This window comes from Chaetodon auriga, chromosome 21 (assembly GCF_051107435.1).
Source record: "Chaetodon auriga isolate fChaAug3 chromosome 21, fChaAug3.hap1, whole genome shotgun sequence".
Lineage (NCBI taxonomy): Eukaryota > Metazoa > Chordata > Actinopteri > Chaetodontiformes > Chaetodontidae > Chaetodon > Chaetodon auriga.
In genome coordinates, this window is record NC_135094.1 from 15,580,620 (window position 1) to 15,599,692 (window position 19,073).

The window sequence follows — 19,073 nt, forward strand, 5'->3', positions numbered from 1 at the left end:
TGACGTCTGTCTGAATGGTGCCTTTTGAGTTACTTTGGTCTGAAATGTACAAAATAAATCTTGCTGCTGACTGACATGATTACATGTGAAGCAGCTTTGTGTTGTTTAGAAATAACAGACTTCACTATCAGCTCATTAAATTGAGCATCTGCAATAAGAAATGCCATACTGTGGAGCGATGAAGCTCAGGCTGTGACTGTATGTGTTGTGTTGGCAGTACACAGCAGCAGACACCTCATGAGGAAGCAGCGCAGCCACCTGCGGACCAAAATCGAGTCCGGCGAGGGGACGGTACCGGTGCGATGCCGGGGGCCCGTCCAGACGTGGGACGGCGTCTTACAGGGCGAGCAGCTCATCACCATGTCCTGCACTGACAAAATGAGCAGGTCAGTGGAGGAAGATGTTACCTCTGGCTTTGAAACCTTCTTAGTTTCTGGCTCTAAGGTTGTGTTTTTTCTTTGTTGCTACTTTTCCTGCTCAAAATCAAACTCTCTGTTTATACAGTATTTTGCCTCATTTCACTTGTTGATTTTGCTGTCTGTCGAGTGGGTCACAGCTAAATTGGACAAAAGCCTCTTTCTGTCGTGCGGCCATTCTGAACATCCTGATTTATACCTGAAAGAGCCCAGGCTCTTTTGGCGAGTTTACACTGGAAATCCAATCAGTTTACTTGTCAGATAAAGTGCCGTCCTCGCTGTCTTTGGTTGAGATTGTGTAGATCTGGCCTGTAGGTTTGATATTGGACTACACAGAAAATGCTTCCTTCTTCACTATTTTGACTTTATACATTTTTTTCTTAATGCTGCTTTGTTGACATCATCAACATCAAACAGATGAAAGAAACAGAAAAAAGGGCTTCAATGCCAAAGCCATTAAATATAACTTCCTAATTTCTCTAATCACAGCTATTAGTGCATGGACTGCCTTGATTTTATTGTAAAGGTCGACACAACATCAAAACATAAACTCCATCCTTTCACCACGGAGGTCTCTGGCCAACGTAAGAGATGAGCTGTCAAAGGATTGTTTGGAGGTTTAACTTTATGAGAAGATTAACTTCCTTATGAGAAGGAGTGATCGCTGTTTAAATAAAGCATTTTAAAATACACTATGTGAGCCGTGCTGAGGTTTATCTGATATTTACCTGAGGGCGTGTGTGTGTAGGTGTGTGTTTGTCTTGACATGAGCCATGCTGTATGTGAGATCTTTTATAGTGCGGGTGGTGACTATTGATTTCCCATATGTGACTTGAATGGCTAATCCTGTTGTAATGAATTAGCGTATTAATCACATCATTGTTTTAATCTCCAGATCTGCAGGGCTGACTCTCCTTGAGCTTGCATATTAGTCATACAACCCTGTACCCACTGTGGGCTTTTTATTTGTACTTCATCAAGTACATGCCAAAATGTAATGTCCTGGTTTCTTTACTAGAATTTTAGTGGACCCAAAATTACTGTAGGCTTGCTAGCCAGTTTAGTTAGTGAAATGATTTCAGTATTCCAGTCCAGTGTCATCTATTTCCCATTTATTTATTTGCCAGTTTACTACTGGTAACGCTCGTCAAGCAAAAACACAATGGAGCTTGTGTAAATTTTTAATGCATGTTGGCAAGCCTGCGCAGGACAGACGGCAACGCTAAATCAGGACAGCTTTGCACTTCTGCCTCCGTTTTCACACTGTCCTTGTGTGTGAGGAATGAAGGCATCGGTGTGTACACACTGGAGCATCTTTACAGGCAGAGGGAGACGTCTACACACACACACCCACCTACACACACACAAATATTGCATGCATGATGTTATTCACTAACTGGATATTCAATCGTTTGGTGACAATATGTTCTAATTTTGAAAAGATTTTAAAATAGGCTATTTGTTCCTTGTCCAGATGCAGAACATCTGCTCCTATAGGGACTGTGATTGTCAGTGAGCAGCAGGGACTTTATTTGGAGAAAGAAAAATGTTTTACGATGAATTCAAACTTGAATACAGTATATCCAAGTATGACACCAGTCAAATTCAACGTAACTTTTGCTCAACTGTGACGACAGGGACAATGTGAAAGCTGAAACACAGTGTAACAGTAGCATGACTGAAGTGAAATGTCAGTTACACAGCAATGTCTTTCTGAGGTTTGCTAACATTAGCCACTGTAAGCTACATACCAGACCAAGTGTATCAAATTGAGCAACAGTATGTTTTGTGGCTTTTACTTTGATTGAAATAATGTGTTGTTTTGTCTTTTAAAGGTAAAATAGTAACTAAGCATGAAGTAATTTAGAATAATTATGAGTACCAGTCATTGCAGTAGTAGTAATGCTACTGTAGCCATGCTAGCATCTCTGTGAGGCTGTACATGGGACAGCACAGCACTGCTTTTAGCAAATGCTAACATTAGCATGCTAAAATTCTCACAGTTGCGAAGCCAACATGCTGATATTTACCACATTTACTATCTTAGTTTAGCATATTAGCCTGGTAATACTTGCTAATTCTCACCAAACTCAGCTGAGGCTTAAACCAAACTACTGGACAGTTGATGGTGTGTCTGGGACCATGAATGTTCAGTCTGGAGACCGCCGTTACCATCCCTAGAACCATGACGATAGCTTGGCTAAAAACACTCAAAATTGTGCCAGTTCACAATGAAGGTACTCAACAATAGTGATTCTTTACCTCAACCCTTGACGTGGTACTTTCTAACATATCTGAAATCAATTTTTAATATAGTGTCAGTTTTTTTCTGCCAGGACTGGGCCTCAACGGGAACTGAACCCATGAATTTAGCTTAGTAAGCACCGCACTGTGCCAACTGAGCCATACAGGAGTACAGCTGAGCCACTGTTGTGTGTGTGTGTGAAAGGATTGGCACAAACACACTCATCGAGAACGAGAGGAAGCGAGGGACAGCCAAAGAGAGAGGGAGAGAGGTGAACCCTTCTCCTGTGGAGCCGCTGTTAATTTGACCAATTTGATTCAGTTGGCCAGGGCTGGAGATGGTGTGATTAAATCTACCCAGGTCACCAACGGGGGTGAAAGCAATTACTTTACAAAAAAATAGAGTGACGGGGGAGGGAGAAGGGACACCCTGCTTTTCTTCCCTCCCACCACCCCCTCCCCTCCACCCTGCCAGGCCAGACGGCAGACGCACTCTCTTTGCTCCACAGCCTCCCCTTTCCTTTTTTTTTTTTTTTTTTTATATTGCTGTAAATGATGGGTGGCCGTCGTTAAAGTGAGTGGGTCACCAAGGGCCAGTTTATCAAGGTCAGGGTGGAGGGTGGAACTGAGAGGAGCTTAGGACCGCAGACACACACACACACACACACACACACACACGCACTGCTGCAGTCTTAAAGTGATCCCCTGGATACTCCTCTTGTCCTCTGTCACACTCATTTTGCAACCTCCCATTACTTTTTTATTTCCCCACTTCCTTCAGGTCCTGCACTTTATTATAGTTAGTTCAGCTTTGACCGTCGGGGATTTTAGGATCTTTGCTCTTATCATAAACATTTTTAATAATGGCCAGTGTCTCACCCGATCATTGCTTCACCTGATAATCATCATTTTGTTTTCTCAAGGCAGGCCCGATGAAGCTCCTTCGCTAATATTTGATTTGAAGTCGACAGCTGGATTTAATTGAGGGGCCTAAATGGCTTTCATATAACGATGATGTTCTCAATTCCACTGCAGTTTTATGCAGATGAACACATTACTTTAATGGTCGGCGTTTACCGGAGGAGGGAAGAAAGGATAGATGTAGAGAGACAGAGAGAGAGCGAGAGAGAGAGAGAGAAGAGGTCTCTCCCCTCTCCTCTCTTTAAATTCACACACCCAAGCCAGATGGCTGTCTTTTCTTGCATGAGATTAGAAGATGTTTCTGATTCACGGTGTCGCTTTCTGGGTAAATTAATATTTCAGGCTAAACTATTTCTGTTATGGCGGAGCACTGAGGTTGTGTGCCAGTGTGTGTGTGTGTGTGTGTGTGTGTGTGTGTGTGTGTGTGTGTGTGTGTGTGTGTGTGTGTGTGTGTGTGTGTGTGTGCTTTTTTCTGAACAAAGCTCCTCCTCTCTGTGTGAGAGGGAAGGACAGATCTCGCTGACAGATTGCAGGTAAAGCGTAGGCGGGCGGCCGCCGCTTCACACGCGCCTTTAGTGATTCCCAGAAAGCCGTTGATGTTAATTGACTGCTCGGGAAGCAAAAGAAGCCGTAATGAGTGATTATTAAGTGATGGAGAAAAAAAACCAAACAAGCAGCCGTTTTAATTGCATCCATGATAAAGAGACATTGATTAACAAAAGAGCAATGATATAAAAATTAGCAGCATGATGTCTCGCCTTTGATTGGGCCTCGCCAGTCCGGAGCACCGGAGAGGCCGCGGCTCAGCCATACAGCAGGCTTTACTCTCCATAGGAAGGGCAGGAATGGTAATCAACGCTGTAATTATCATTTTCCATAAATTAGCATCTGCTGGCTAAATAGAGAGGATTTCGACAGTAGGTGGCACACAACCAGCTGGTTATAGTATCAGGCGTCCGAGCGTGTGCCAGTGATTACGTGTCACCCGTGGATCCCCCTCAACAAATCCCGAGGTTATCACTGAGCAATCGCCGCAAGCTTTCCTGCAGCCCCGTGCGGTGCATTAACCCCAGTGGCGCTGACGAATGCACGCATGGTAATGTGTTGTTCCATGTAATGAATGCTGATGCTCTGACCCTTGGCAGTGTTGTCGTTGGTGGAGGTGGTGATGGTTTGCGTCTGTGATCCAGGGAAAGTGGGAGAAGAGTGTGAGTGTGTGTGTGTGTGAGTGTGTGTCTGTCAGATTATGTGTGTGCATCTGTTTGTGTCAGTCCAGTGGCTGTTATTCATCACGTCCCACATCAAGATAATGATCAAATTGTCTCTACCTGTCATTGAAGCTCTCACTTCTGTCTCTCCCTCTTTTTCTCCTTTCCTCTCTCAACTCGTCTCTCCCCTTTCTCCTCCTTTCCCCCCCCCTTCATTGTCCTTTCTCCTCGTCACCTACATTTTTATAAATGCCCCTTCTCCCTCCTTCTCCTCACCTCTCCCTCCTTATCTTCTTTTCAAACTCTCTTTACTTCCTCTATTCTCTCCTATCGCCCCCTCCCCTCAGATGGAACATCCTGGGCCTGCAGGGGGCGTTGCTGAGCCACTTTCTGGAGCCGGTGTACCTGCACAGCGTGACCGTCGGCAGTGTTCGCCACACGGGCCATCTGGGCAGAGTTCTGAACCAGCGGCTGGAGCGCCTGGGCCCACTGCCCGCCACGCATAGACGCAACCAGCCCCTGCTCAGCGGTACGACTATGACACTGACAGTCAGACAGTGTGATAATTACATTAGGAATACATTGACTTTGGGATGTCTTCTTACCAGAAAGTAGCACAATGAAATTCAATCACGAGTCCTTTCAATATAGCCGCTGCAGGAAGCTTGGTGACATATTGACTACTTGAGGGTCGTGCAACAGGTAATGAGATTTTTCTCTTTTTTTGGATTGGTTTCCGGTTTTCTCCGTTCCCTCAAAGGTCAGAACTGTCAAGATGGTGAAATAGTGCAAATTTACTTCTGTGAGAAAATCAACTGATCGCAGTGATTTCATTGAAACGTACGACTTTTTGTCTGAAATATCACTGCTTTGGTCGTGAGTGACGAGAATATGGACTCCCACATTGTTCATGTGACACTGCTGCAGTAGATCATTGGCTCTAAAGTTAGATTCACAGTAATTTCAGTCTTTTGAGTGGTTTCAGGACACTAGCTTTATCTCACATGTGATACAGTTTGATTTGAGTAGTGATTGTTTATCTGTGCTGATATTTTTAAAATATATGCTGTGTTGAACCACAATCAATTTTCCCATTGCATAGAAGGTTAAGGGGGCTTACAACTCCCCTAAAACAAGTCAACCTTATTAAATCAGCTCTATTTAGTCAATTTAATCCTTTATCTTCTGAATCTGAAATTGGGACCACAAGTTACAGTACGATGACAATTACCAACATTTTTTAAACCTGCAGTATTTTTTTCTAACTGGGGGCAGCAGAAACAAGCTGTGATGCATTATTACTTTTAAAGTTGATATGGCAGACCATAGAGCCATATTGCCATGTTACAGTTGCCAAGTTACACATCTGTCCAACACAGAGACACATTAGCATCCATTTGACCCAAATGTATGCCCAATGTTCACTCTTGTTTTGTCTCCATGTTGGTCTCCACCAACGTCTGAGGGGCTTATTTTGCTCTTTAGCCACTAAATGCTCCGCTATGTTCACCAGTTAGCTCCCAACTAGCTGTTGTTTGCTGCTGGGCAGGCTGTACCTAAAAGGTTTTCCAGTTTTTTGATGAAAAACGGCCTGCTGTGGCTGACAATGAGGATATGAGAGGGAACAAAAACAGACAAATTGCAGGCTGGAAAACCAAAATAATGAGTTAAAACATGCTCTCAAGCTCTTCACTGCTTGGGGGGTTCGGATGGTAACTCTGGGCTTTTAACTGCAGGAGACCCCTTCTGCATTAAACATTGTCATTTAATCCATTGTTATGATTGGAATATTGGTTATAGCTACTTTGAAGATTAGTCTTCTCAACTTCACATGAAGGTCGTTCTGTGAACTGCAGAACATCACAGTCAGAAATCTACGGGGAGCACGTGGACATCTGTTTGTGTTCATTTTGAATGATTTTAAAGTTTTTATTCCTGACGTTAAGGTGCAGAAAAAGGAGGATTTATGTTATTTAACTCTTCTGAAGTATGATGGGAATGCACCAGGAATAGCCTGTAGCCCATCCAGTTAATTAAACTCACTAAACCAGGATTTCGGCAAGTTGGTTGTCTTCTAGTCAAAGCTTGTTTCTCTAGTTTTCACTTTCTCCAGCTAAATGACAGCCTGTGCTTTCTGTTTTTTAAACAGTGACATACCTTTCCCTGCTAAATGAAAGCATCTCTGTGTTTTCAGATGGGGCCATCCCATACACAGATCCTGGGCCATATGTATACAGTATTTATTTCCCGAGGTTCCTTTCAATAAATATGTCAGCTCCAGACCAAATGAATCACAACGGATCACACATACAACAGCTACACACGCACACACGCTTAGCAAACTCATGTACCCCGCTTCTCTACAGTTACATTGTGCCAGTCAGACAAGCAACAGCGAAGAAGTTGCCTGGCATGTCTGCCTCCAGGGCTCCACTGAGACCTGAGGCTTTCGTTTGTAGCGAAGATGAATGCTGGAAGAGGATCTGAATGACACCCCACTTGTACAAACTGCATCAGCCATCACTTCAGATCTAGGCCAGTCGGAGTGGCTGAGCGACAGAGACGCGCAGCGATGTAGGGCACATTTTGTAGCGAGCGTCATTGATAAGAACAAAGACGGTGACAATCACATACTATACAGTGCATACTGCATTCTCCATATCCACCATACTTTTATCAGGTTTCAAGTGTACTTCTTGAAGGGCATAGGAGCTCTTCGCGTTGCGGGCCTCTGCTCCGGGTAATTGGTTGCCATGAGGATGAATATTTTGTGAGGCCTATCCTCATCAAGATTGATAATTGTACTGAATTGTCCTCTGGAGATGATAGCTGGGACGAATTTATCATTGAATCCTCCAACCACGGCCTTCACCGAGCATTCCTCATCATTTGTTCAACGGCTTTTTCAACGGGCTCGTTTGACTTGTGTGAAATGGAGTTTTTTGGTTTCAGGTATTACAAGCTGCAGTTAACATTTGTGGTCACGTATGATCCATTTGTTCATCATTCATACTTACTTACAATATTAAGTTATTCACTCTAACTGTAGTAAATCTCACAGTAAGTACATAGTTTGTTTAACGCCCATATAGGCTTTTCTCCTTATCTGCGGACACAACAATGATGCTGCACAATGTCCTTTACGCTATTTCTTAATGCTGTTCCTTGTGCTGATGAATGATACAGACGTGCCCTTTACCTTCTGACATCCTCTTTACTCAAACTCCCCCCCAACACATCATGTGTGTTTCCTATATGTGTCCACACATCCCCAACTGTCAGATCTTTGCACTTGTAGTACCTCGAGCAGCTAAAGTCTATTGAAGGGTAGAAGGGTGAGGGAAGGGAAGGGAGAGGAAGGAAGATGGACAGACAGCGGAGATGGCCCTACACCAAATCAATGTAATCACGGCCCTTATCAGACAGCCATTCAATCTGAGGGGAGCTCGGACAGAGAGGGAGAGAGAGACAGGCTGAGGGGAGGAGAGGGAGACAGCCAGGCAGGGAGGGAGGAAAGAAAAAGAGAGCTTCAGTTGCATTCAGATGTCTGTGTGTGCACCTCCTCTCATCTCCTCCTCCAGCCTTTCATTGGCTCTGATGAGCTCCCCGGCTATTGTGTGTCCAGGGTTATTTAAAAGCAACACCCCGAGAGGAAATTCCTGGCGATCGCAGGGCCCGCACTTATCGCACACAGCCAAAGCAGCTCCACCTGAACCCCGAGGGCCAAACACATCGATGGGCTGACTTGTCCTTCACTCTCGTCCCGCTGTTCACTTCCACCGCAGCGTGAACACAAACTGTGGCTTTGTCGGTTCGGGATAAGAGGAGTCAGAACAACAGGAGATAAAGGAAACAGTAATAATGGCTGCTCAGTTTTGCAGCTGATTGTGCCATCATGCTCGTGGTACAGCTACGCCCTGCTTTGTTCACATTTCACAAATGCATTTTTTCCCATTTCAGAGTCATTTTGCTGTGCGGTGCTAAATGTGTGTGTATGGAAGTTTGAGCTTACCATCAGAGGAGACTTGATTTGATTTCAAGGGTAAACTTCCATTACTTGTTACTTTACAAAGGATCCTTTAAACAACAACAAATCCTCTGCATCCATGTAGTCTGTGCTTAACGAGCGTAACAAAGCAGCCAGGCGACATTTCGGAGATATTTACCAACCATCAACAGCTAGCTTAAAGTTAGCCAGGAGAGAGAGCCTGCGGGTTTTGTATGATCGGTGGTTGCTTCAAAATGTTAGATCGCATCTTATATGATGAAATATTCATATACATCCCCAAACTCAGAGCAGACCAGATCTTCTCAGTCTAGTCCTGTAAGAACTGGCTGTTTGTTAAAGTATCCATTGGCCTCATACAGTTGGAGCTGCACACCTGTTGGCACACACACACACACACACACACACACACACACACACACACACACACACGCACATATATAATTAAGTGTTTGCTTGAAGCAGTTGGGGGTAAAGTGGCACATGCCTGCCTTTTACCTGTTGCTCCATTACTCCTCTGTTGCTCCACCCCCATGAGGAACACATTAGGAAACCCTGCAGCACCACAGTAATGCAGGATAGATGCAATGTGTACACATAAACACTCAGGCTATGCTTTATTGTGGCTCCACAGCATTCTCAGATATTAAGCCGCGGGTATGTGTACTGTACAGTTCTAAATCCCATAACCAAAGGCTCTAATTCTGCCGCTTTCATGTCTGCCAAACACTTCCCAGAAGAGAAATTGATCAAGTCTTCAATGAGGGAAAAATCAAATTGGCTATTACAGAAACAGAGGAGTCAAGTCCATTGAAGGGATGAAATGAGCCATGAATGGAGCGAGAGAAAGGAAAAAGGCAGGATGGATAGGAGGGTCTTTTGTTCAAAGAGGTGCGTCTCCACAAGAGAAAAGAGATGGGTAATAAGAGACTTGGAGGATTGTTACTGTGGCAGGCAATTCATTCCAGCTCCAAGGAGCTACAGAATAGACGAGCAGAGATTGGTGGATGGAACAGTGAAGACGGGAGTGTGGAAAGGAGGGAGATGATCTGCAGGCATGTATTGTGGTATTGTACATCAGGTATTGTACTATAACAAGCTGTCTGTCATACGGTGAGATCAGAGGCAACTGTTGTTCACCCTTCACACAGAATCTGTCTGCTGATTTTCTACCGAGGTACCTTTAACATTGCATGATATAATAAATAACTGGGTTTGAAGCCAAGGTGGAATCCAAGACAGCGATTCCTTTCTGAAGACAGTTTTACAGATTTAGAGTGGATATAATGTTCAAGCAGCACTTAACTGTCAGATTTGGTTTGCCTTGAGATGCTACATGTAGAGTTTGGCTCTGCCACTATGACACATACTGCACCCAAGTTTTCCTCTGTTGAAGTATTGTCAGCAATAAGTAGAAAAGCATGTCTGTGATAAAACACAGTGCAACGCATTGTACTGTAAATCACAGTAAACACTTCACATCAGACAGGTTCAGCTTTGATGGTGTAGAGAGGAAGCGGCTCAGTCAGCAGAGTAAAATGTTGGCATTTCTGCAAACCATGAATACATTAAATATGTATGTTTCGCATGTATCGTATCAACGTTTCTACAACAGGACTCAGAGTACAGGTACATGTATATGAGCTTATGTTTCTCATCAGCTGGTGGAGGCGATGGTGGAGGCACGACAGCAAGGCAAGATAACTGCTAGCAGCAGACCACTGCAATGAGGCGCAAAGGGTTTTTATGACGAAACCTAACCAGACCTTAACTGACATTAAATTGAAGTGTAAAGTTTGAATCTATATAACCGTGGTTTGCAGAGATGTACATCCTGGCGATTGGTTTGGAGGGAGACACAGAGGGCAGCTCTGAGCTAACCTGGCAAACAGATGCACACTTTTCTCCTTTCTGTAAATCGTTTTATTATTATTTATTAGTATATCGGTATAACATTTTGTGAAACACTTGGCATTTTGGCAAATACACGTGTCTTTTACAGCAAGCTCACCATCTGGGGCAGCCGTTGAAAATTAGCCTCCTGGCTCGCACTGGCAACTTGCATTGACCCTGTAAAGATAAGTAAAAAGATATGCCTCTTTCCAGCTGCCTGAAACGTCTGGCAGATCTGCTTCTCACTCTGTCCCCGAGCAGTGCGTGGTTCAGCATTTTCTGCCGCTCCAGGCTGTACAGCTCCAACACTCAGTCAAAACTTCTCCATTTTCCTAACGCAGAATATACTGGCTCCTATGAAACACTCAGGGTGGCCTCTCGAGGACATTTTGGCCCCGAGCCCTCGTTCGTTTCTCGCCCCTCTGTCAGCTCCGTTTCCACCACCGCCTTTGCCAACACCCGAGTGCTCGATGCAGAACCTCTCTACGTGGAACCCAGTGTGACTGCCGCTCACCTCCACCTTCCCTCTGCCTCTCTGTTCTCCTTCCTCCACTGATCCCTTTGTGTGCTTTGCTGGCGAGGCTAATTATTTCAGAGAGAGAAGGTGGAGGGCGGGACAGAGAGACAGACAGAGATAATATTTACAGCATTCATCAAAGCTGGCAACACTCAAACACTGTTAACGGCAGGAACTCAAGAGCAGACAAGCACTCGTACAAAGGCAGGAACACGTTGCTTGTATGCTCAATGGCCCTCCTGTTCTCACCTCCCTGCCTCTCTCGCTGAGGGTATATCAAAGCTGCAGTTTCAGGCCCAGGTTGACTTGGCTTTTTGCAGCGCTGCAAAACTTCATGTCTGCCGTTAGCCTCGGGGAGAGAGCGAGGGGAGGGCGACGGAAGGTTAAACGAAAAACAACAAAGTGGAGGTTTGAAAGGAAAATTGCAGATTTCTTCTTGTCTAGGTTTTGCTCACGAGTGCATTATGTTTTGTAACACTTAAAATGAAATGTTTTGTTTTACACAGTGAAGATCACTTGGATCACTTGTGAGTGAGTACCTTGAACGTAATGAATCCTAAAGTCACTCTCTCTCTCTCTGGTGTCTTCCCTGTAGGCCTGAGCAGTGCCGAGTATCAGCCGCCGGGGAAGGCCTCGTGCGTGAGTGTCAACTGGACACTGGGTGACGCGCAGTTGGAGGTGGTCAACACGGCGACCGGACGGAGACGGGAGTCAGGGACCCCATCGCGCCTCTGCAAGCACGCCCTGTTCACCCGCTGGAGCAGACTTTACCGCAAGGTGAGGCCACAGGCAAGAAAAGTCAGGCTCAGTTAAATGTATCAGTGCAGCTGTGAAGCACACAGACAGTGTGAGGCATTTGGAGCACTTCCAAGACGTCGATCATTTGAATCGAACATGCAATAGAAAATTATACTGGATGAGAAGAAATCATGTGTGCTCATTAAACAACCTTCATTTTGTGGAGAAACATGTAATCATGAGCTTAAAATTCTGTTATGTGCACAAACTAAAGCAACATTTTGCTTTGTAGAAACTTGATAAAGCATTCAGTGATTTGAATAAGTTCAGATTCAGATTCAGGGTCAGTTTTGGATTAATTTACCAACTGTGATGTGGGGTTTCGTTCCCAGTCGCAGCAAAAGAATTCTGAATTTGCTGCAGCTCTGAAGACTTCTTGTCTTGAAATGACGTCCAGGGTTCATGGGTGTTGTAGTATTTAGAGCCGTGTGGCAAACCAAACTTGCAGGATTTCTCATAAACAAAGTTTTTGCCTTTATTGCATTGTCTGGGCTTGAACCAGGGAAGTTCATGTCATGATATTGTTACAAGAAATGTGACTTAACAGTGGGAAGAACACTGCTCCTCCCACTCTACTTTCTCACAGCAGACATTTTGGTAGAAACAGCACAGGTGTAACATCAAGGATAGCTCTGTTCAATATACAAACACCAGTGTACATAACACCAAAGCACTGGCACAACAAAATGGAACACAGCCATCGCTGATATTACTAATTACTCTGTGCTTTGCTTGTTATGACATGTCGAAATATCTGCCATGAAAAAGTCCCACTAATTTAAATGTTAATTTACAAACCGCCCTCCGCAGTGTATCTTTTACTCGTTGGCAAAATATTCCGATGTACTATTTAATTAATAAGAGCCTGAACAATAGTCCCATTTTGATATGAATAAATGTGTGTTTCACCGCTCTGCTCCAGTCGCGCTCCCTGCAAATGCTCCTCTGCTGGAAAGCAGGAGGCATTACTCAGATGTTGTCACAAACAATGTGCAGGAATCACATGCAAGCACCAACGTACACGCAGTAATTGCTGCAGAGATCCATGCCAGCATCCGCCCAGTCAGAGAGCAGGTGTGTTCAGGTGAGCTCTCCAGGTGAACTCTGTAGAGGACGTGGAATTTCCTCTCTGCCGTAGATAAATTTGTTGGCCGGTAACGTCTGCTGTCTATGCGGCTTATCAGAAAGTGGCAGCTCGGATCTTTAATGTCAGCACGCAGAGCCGCTGCACTTTCATTTCCATTCTGAAACTTTATGTAACAGACACTGCCTGCATCGCCAAATGGCGGCCGTTAAAGCATAATGACTATGAAACCATAATTATTTGGAGGAGTACTCGAGGAGGCCCCCACCCTAAGTGCTCCCTGCACGCCGTATATAAGGGCCACGCAAGAGCAGTCGCACTAATCTCCAAAAGAAACTTTTACTCTCTCCCTCTCTCTCTCCCCACTTGTCTCTCCGCCGATCTTCATTGTTTCCCCTCGCGACAATAGGAATGCGCAAAAAGCACAGAGAATGTTCAATTGCTTGTGAAATTTAAATGGGGAGATTACACAGCTGTTGAAGCCCCCCCACCACCCCACCACCTCCCAACCCCACCCAAATGCATTTGTGCCGGCTCATTCGTTTTGTTTGGTCGCTCTCCCCCCCCCCCCCCGTTGAAACCTTTAGCCTCTCTGCCCCAGCTTTATTCCTCTCTTTGTTTTCCCTTCCTATCTTCATGTCTGTCTCTGTGTCGCTTTTATCTGACTCCCAATCGCTTTCTGTCTCTCTGTCTTTCCTCTTTTCTCTCTCTCTCTTTCGCTCGCTCGTCGTCTCCAGCTGGGGATCCACGTGTCCGGCTCGGCGGACCGCCAGCTCATGTACTGCGAGGCCAAGATGGCGGCGCGTCCCTACCAGACAGTGAAGCAGCAGTGGTTCAGATCTCTGCAGGAAACGGGCCTCGGCACCTGGGTCAAGAAACCGCCCGAGCAGGAACAGTTCCTGCTGTCAGTCTGAGGAAGAGTGTATGTGTGTGTGAGTGTGACAGAGAGTGTGTGTGTTTGTTTAACCTTTATTTTTTTAGGGTAAGACGACTCCATGCTCTTTACCAACATCCTGCTTCACGCCTTCATACCTGGAAGTTTCCCACTGCAACCTCTAAACTCTAGGCTATCACCACTGTGTGTGTGTGTGTGTGTGTGTGTGTGTGTGTGTGTGTGTGTGTGTGTTCTGGAGGTGGAGGAAGGTCAACGGGACGGCCTAAAAAGAAAACAGACAGAAAAAGACGGACTCTTTCTTCGACTTGCCCTCTTTTAAACGCACAAACACACACGTTTAAGCAAACACACACCTAAATACCCCCCCGCCCCCCCCGGCTGTCAAGGAAGGGTGGGGTAACCTTGAGCAGAATGAAAGGCAGCCGCTATCTTGTCATCAGCTATTTCTGGGCCCCAAGGCTCCCGCTGAGGAGCAGAGCCACGGGGGAGAGCGAGCGAGAGAGACAGAGAAAGAGAGAGAGAGAGAGAGAGAGAGAGAGAGAGAGAGGTCCACGTCCAATTACCAGCCCTGTCAGGGTGACGGGTGATAGAGGAAGAGGAAGGGAAGCGAGAGTGAGAAAAAGAGAAGGACAGAGCGCTGCCCGCCTCACCTTCCCTCTCCCATTTCTGTCTTTGTCCTCCGTCTCTGACTCACCCTTTGACTCCTGACTTCCTTCTCCTTTTGTCTCCACCTTTCCCTCCTTGCCCTCTCTCCATTTCCTTCCCTCCTCCGCCTATTCTCCTCTTTGTCACTTTCTCCTCTCTGCGCACGTCTGCCCCTCCGCCCCTCCGCCCCTCCTCCAACACCCACCCACCCACCTTTCAAGCGCGGCGGAGGTTAACACGACACGACGACAGGTTAATACACCCTCTTTTTTTTTTTTTTTTTCTCCCATCCTCACTCCAGTGGTTAGAGAGGAGGAGAGGAACAGAGGTGAGGTACATGCATGCAGCTGTTACAGCCTGCCTAAATGCAGGTGGAGGTGATGATGGAGGAACAGGAGGTGTTGCCTGTCTTTCTCTCTCTCTCTCTCTCTCTCTCTCTCTCTCTCTCTCATAATCAATGAATCCCCTTCCTCTCTCTGTCCTTTCACATGGAGGACCTCAGTTCCCGCACATGTGAATTCAAGCCTGCTGCCACCAATAGGAGCGAGTGTCAGATATGACTCATTAGCGAGGCCTCGTTGACCTGATCGACTCGCGCTGGCTCTCTGTGGTCGTCCCCGCCTCGGACAGATAATAGTCGAGGTGGAGAAAAGTTTTCTTGTGGTCGATTTGTGGGCTTTTCGTCTTCATTTGATGCACCTAAACTCACCACCTTCACGTCCAAATCACAGGTTAAAAATCAGCGAGGTAAATGTGGACGTCCCCGATCACGACCGTGTACATTCGTACGTCTCACTACTTCCATGTCTCACGTGAGCATTCACACTGTGTGATTTGTGTTATGCAGCTTAAGTGTTGACTCATTATGATCACGACTGTGTTGTTCTGTCATTGTTCTCTTCAAGGATTTTAGCCGAGGCATCCCAACCGCCACCAGCATGGCTCAGTCAGCAGTAAAATCGAAGTAGTGAGAGTGACATCTAGTGGTGTTTTCCTGTTGTTGTCTCCCTGTCCTGCTCCTGCTGAGCCCCCCGTCCAAGCAGCATCGTGTCCTCCCGTCAGGATACAGTGTCAAGTCAAACTGTCCCCTGCCTGGCACACTGAAGCGTAGAATAAGACCTTCGGTGTGTGAGGAAGATGGTCTGAGGCAGATTTACACAGCTTGACCCTCACGTGAACTGCGGCTGGCTTCACATTCATGAGGCCATTTTTGACTAATTTAGCAGTTTTAATAGTTCTTAACTGGTTTTTAATAGGTCCACGTTATTGGGCAAATGAAGTCCAAGCTGCTGTAAAGCAGTGAGAAAAGCACAAATCCAGAAATACCATATGAAACAGCTTGACTACCTTCAGCTCTTCTTGTTAGACCTCATTCACAGGAAGAAGCTGAGTGGGAAAACAAGGCCTTTAAATTAAGTGTGATGGGTCTGTCTCTCAGAGATGACAGCAGTAAAAACATGTTTTTTTATGTCCCATGATAGTCTGCGTTACATTTTAAAGGCTTCTTCGTCATGAGGCGGTACAATTCTGGAAGACATTTACTTTTAAAGATGACAAAATCTAAAGATATTTATAAAGATGTTCATCTCTTAGGGGCCTCTCATTGGACCCCTGCCACCTCTGCATCAGCAGCCTTATGATGCACCCAGAGACCCACTGCTTCTATGTTGGACTAATATCTGGCTCCAGAATTTGATTGGATGCAGCTATATTTTGGAAAATGCCCCATACAAACACAACATGAACTAAAAAAAAGGTCTTAAAGACACACGGCCACAGGTGACAGCATGACAGGGCAGCAACACGAGTTCATAAAGCAAGACTGTTAATTAGTTAATACTGAACTTCTGATACGTCTGTCAAATTACCAAAACCAACATTGATCCTTGGGGCTCCTGAGGGTCCGGGGCCTTGGCGCTGGAGGTCAGTTTTCAGGATTTGAGTGTTCTGGCTATCATCTGATTCTTTGTTTACACTTGAACCAAGCACTGGAAATCCTGAATCTGCTCTCCTGTGCCGACAAAGTTTGTGTAAAATCTCGTCTGTGTGGATCAGAACAGACTCTGCATTTGTCTTTCATCAACACGTGGTGCAGTTTTGTTCATTGTTCCAGCGTTCATCATCAGCCTACACTCTCTCATGTCAGACTTGACATGGTTTGTGGCCACAGGGAACGACATTCCTCACTGCTCCACTCCCATGTTTCACAGCGTGTTATGTATCAGCCATGAAAACAGATTTGCAGATTTATTTTGAGAGATAATAAATATAAGGCATGTCTGAATGGCAATATTGTATCTAAGAGTGTACATATGTAAACAAGTGTATAAAAGATGTTGACAAAGATGTGACAGAGATCCTAAAATGTCTAATTATCATGTAAATTAAAGTATATGAAGAATTGCTGCTAAGGTCTGTACATTGCACTTCAGTAACAAATAAAAAGTGAATGTTTGTACTGTATATGTGAATAAAACCACAAAATCTTGTAATTTTACCTTGTTTTGATAGTTTTTTTTTGATTAATCACGTTTTGATGGCACCTGAGAGGGAACGTTAAATGAATAATATTGTACCTGTCTCATAATACATGAACAGAAATCTCATAATGAGCGCTGATACTGGGCCGTCTCCACTTTGTCAGCATCGTGATCACCTCTCAGCGCGGGCCCTGAGGAGGGAGGCCCCTTTAATATCTGTCTGGACGCTCCCAGGGGAAATCCACGGGGAAATGGTTATCTCTGTTAGGCTCGGTGGCAGGTGTCATACTGACCAGACACCAAATTAGCCCGGAGGAAGAATGAAGCGAGGAAGAAGAGCAGAGGAGAAGTGGGGGGGTGGGGGGGTGAGGGGACTCCCCTAAGGCCATGGAGTCGACTGTGGGCTCTACAATAAACATCATAATTGACAATTTGCTCCAGTGGCTGGTCACGGCCAGCCAGCTATAATCTAATGGACGAGGACAGCGAGGTAAAACTCCACAGGATATTCTCTCTCCCACCGTCCTGCTGCTTCTCAATGAAGTCCAAGAGCCGAGTAAGACACTATTTCAACATGTCAGCTCAGACCAGCGTACAGCACTCAGGCACGTTACCTGCTTGTCAGAGCAGCCATCAAAATACATTTTGAAAACAATCCAAGAATGCACCAAATGGCTTTCTTCAGTCTGCAAATGACAGTTCATCACAGTAGTGGTGTCTGTTTGTTGTGCATAAAGTAGCTATATTTTTTTTATTGAGCATAAAGTAGCTGTAATAATATTTTACATGAAAAAAATGCACATTGAATTCAACGCGTTGATGCTTTACATGTCTGTGATTCGTTCCGTCAAAGCGCGACTTCACCTCTAAACCGCATACGATTTTATTCAAACCTGCAATAAGCAGAACAGGAGACAGATTGCGAACACAACATTAACATCTCATCACCTTTTAAGTTGTTATGTTGAACTCACTGAGCAGTTAGAGAGCGCGATCATTCATTTGGAGTGTTTTTGTGTCCGCCTGATGAATTTAAGTCCAATATTGCCTCTCTTTCAGATCCTGAGGGGAACATCTGACTGCCAGCTTGTCTCTAACTGTGTCTGTCTGCTGTTTGCTGCTGAGCAGGTAGTGGGGGGGGGGGGACAAAGTTGTGGACAGGTGAGCTGAAACTCACTCTGGAGCTCTGTAAAGGCGAGGGGGGCCGCAGACTCAGCTGATAATTCTCTGTATTTTCATCACTGCGAGTGACCCCTCTCACACTGTCATGTGATACGCTATTATAAATACACTGATAACAGATTAATCTTGTGACCCTTGTGGAGGCGGCTGTTCCCAACCCACTGGACGACACTTCCTAACTGCACTTAAATCTACTTCCACTAAGATGCCACCTCACCAAAGCGTCAGCATATGCAGTCTAACAAAAGAACATCAGTCACAGAGGTCATTTTTCTGCAGAACCAGTACAGTTTTTATACTCCAGTACATTTTGCTGATATTACTCATGTACTTCAGTAGAAGGCCAGGCAGCATGCATTATTTACTGGACTAAATAATGAGGTGACAAACAAAGCCAGACATGCAGCGTGTCGCCGCTGCAGTGAACAAGTTGGACACGAACACAGAACTGTGGCTGATTTAAAGAGAAATGGTCTGACTTTGAAGGGGGAAAAAAGAATCAATGAATTGATGCGGTGTGTCCAAACATATCGACTGCGTGTCTGCCAGTCCTTCACACCTTTAACTGATCATTCCTATCACACTGTTCCTGAAGCTCACGCAAAGTTCACCACAGGCTTGGACTTACTTCACGTCCAGACTTTGCTGAGAGATAAGATCTTTTCCACGTCAAAATAAGCTTTTATACACAACTGCTTAGATGTGGTGTTGTGCTTGAGTCACACACACACACGCACACAGCTCATAAGGACAACTTAGCAAACAAACTTTACACAAACTAAAA

General features: G+C 45.2%; 1 protein-coding gene across 1 annotated transcript in view; it reads left to right on the top strand.

Annotated features, from left to right (window-relative positions):
• Positions 1–17,111, top strand: part of adarb2 (adenosine deaminase RNA specific B2 (inactive)) — a 166,106-nt gene extending 148,995 nt beyond the window's left edge. Inside the window, exons 7-10 of the mRNA XM_076721448.1 lie at positions 218–386; positions 5,137–5,318; positions 11,801–11,982; positions 13,825–17,111. Coding sequence (XP_076577563.1) covers positions 218–386; positions 5,137–5,318; positions 11,801–11,982; positions 13,825–14,001 — 710 coding nt within the window. The 3' untranslated portion in view covers positions 14,002–17,111. The remainder of the gene's footprint in view (positions 1–217; positions 387–5,136; positions 5,319–11,800; positions 11,983–13,824) is intronic.
• Positions 17,112–19,073: the final 1,962 nt, after the last annotated feature.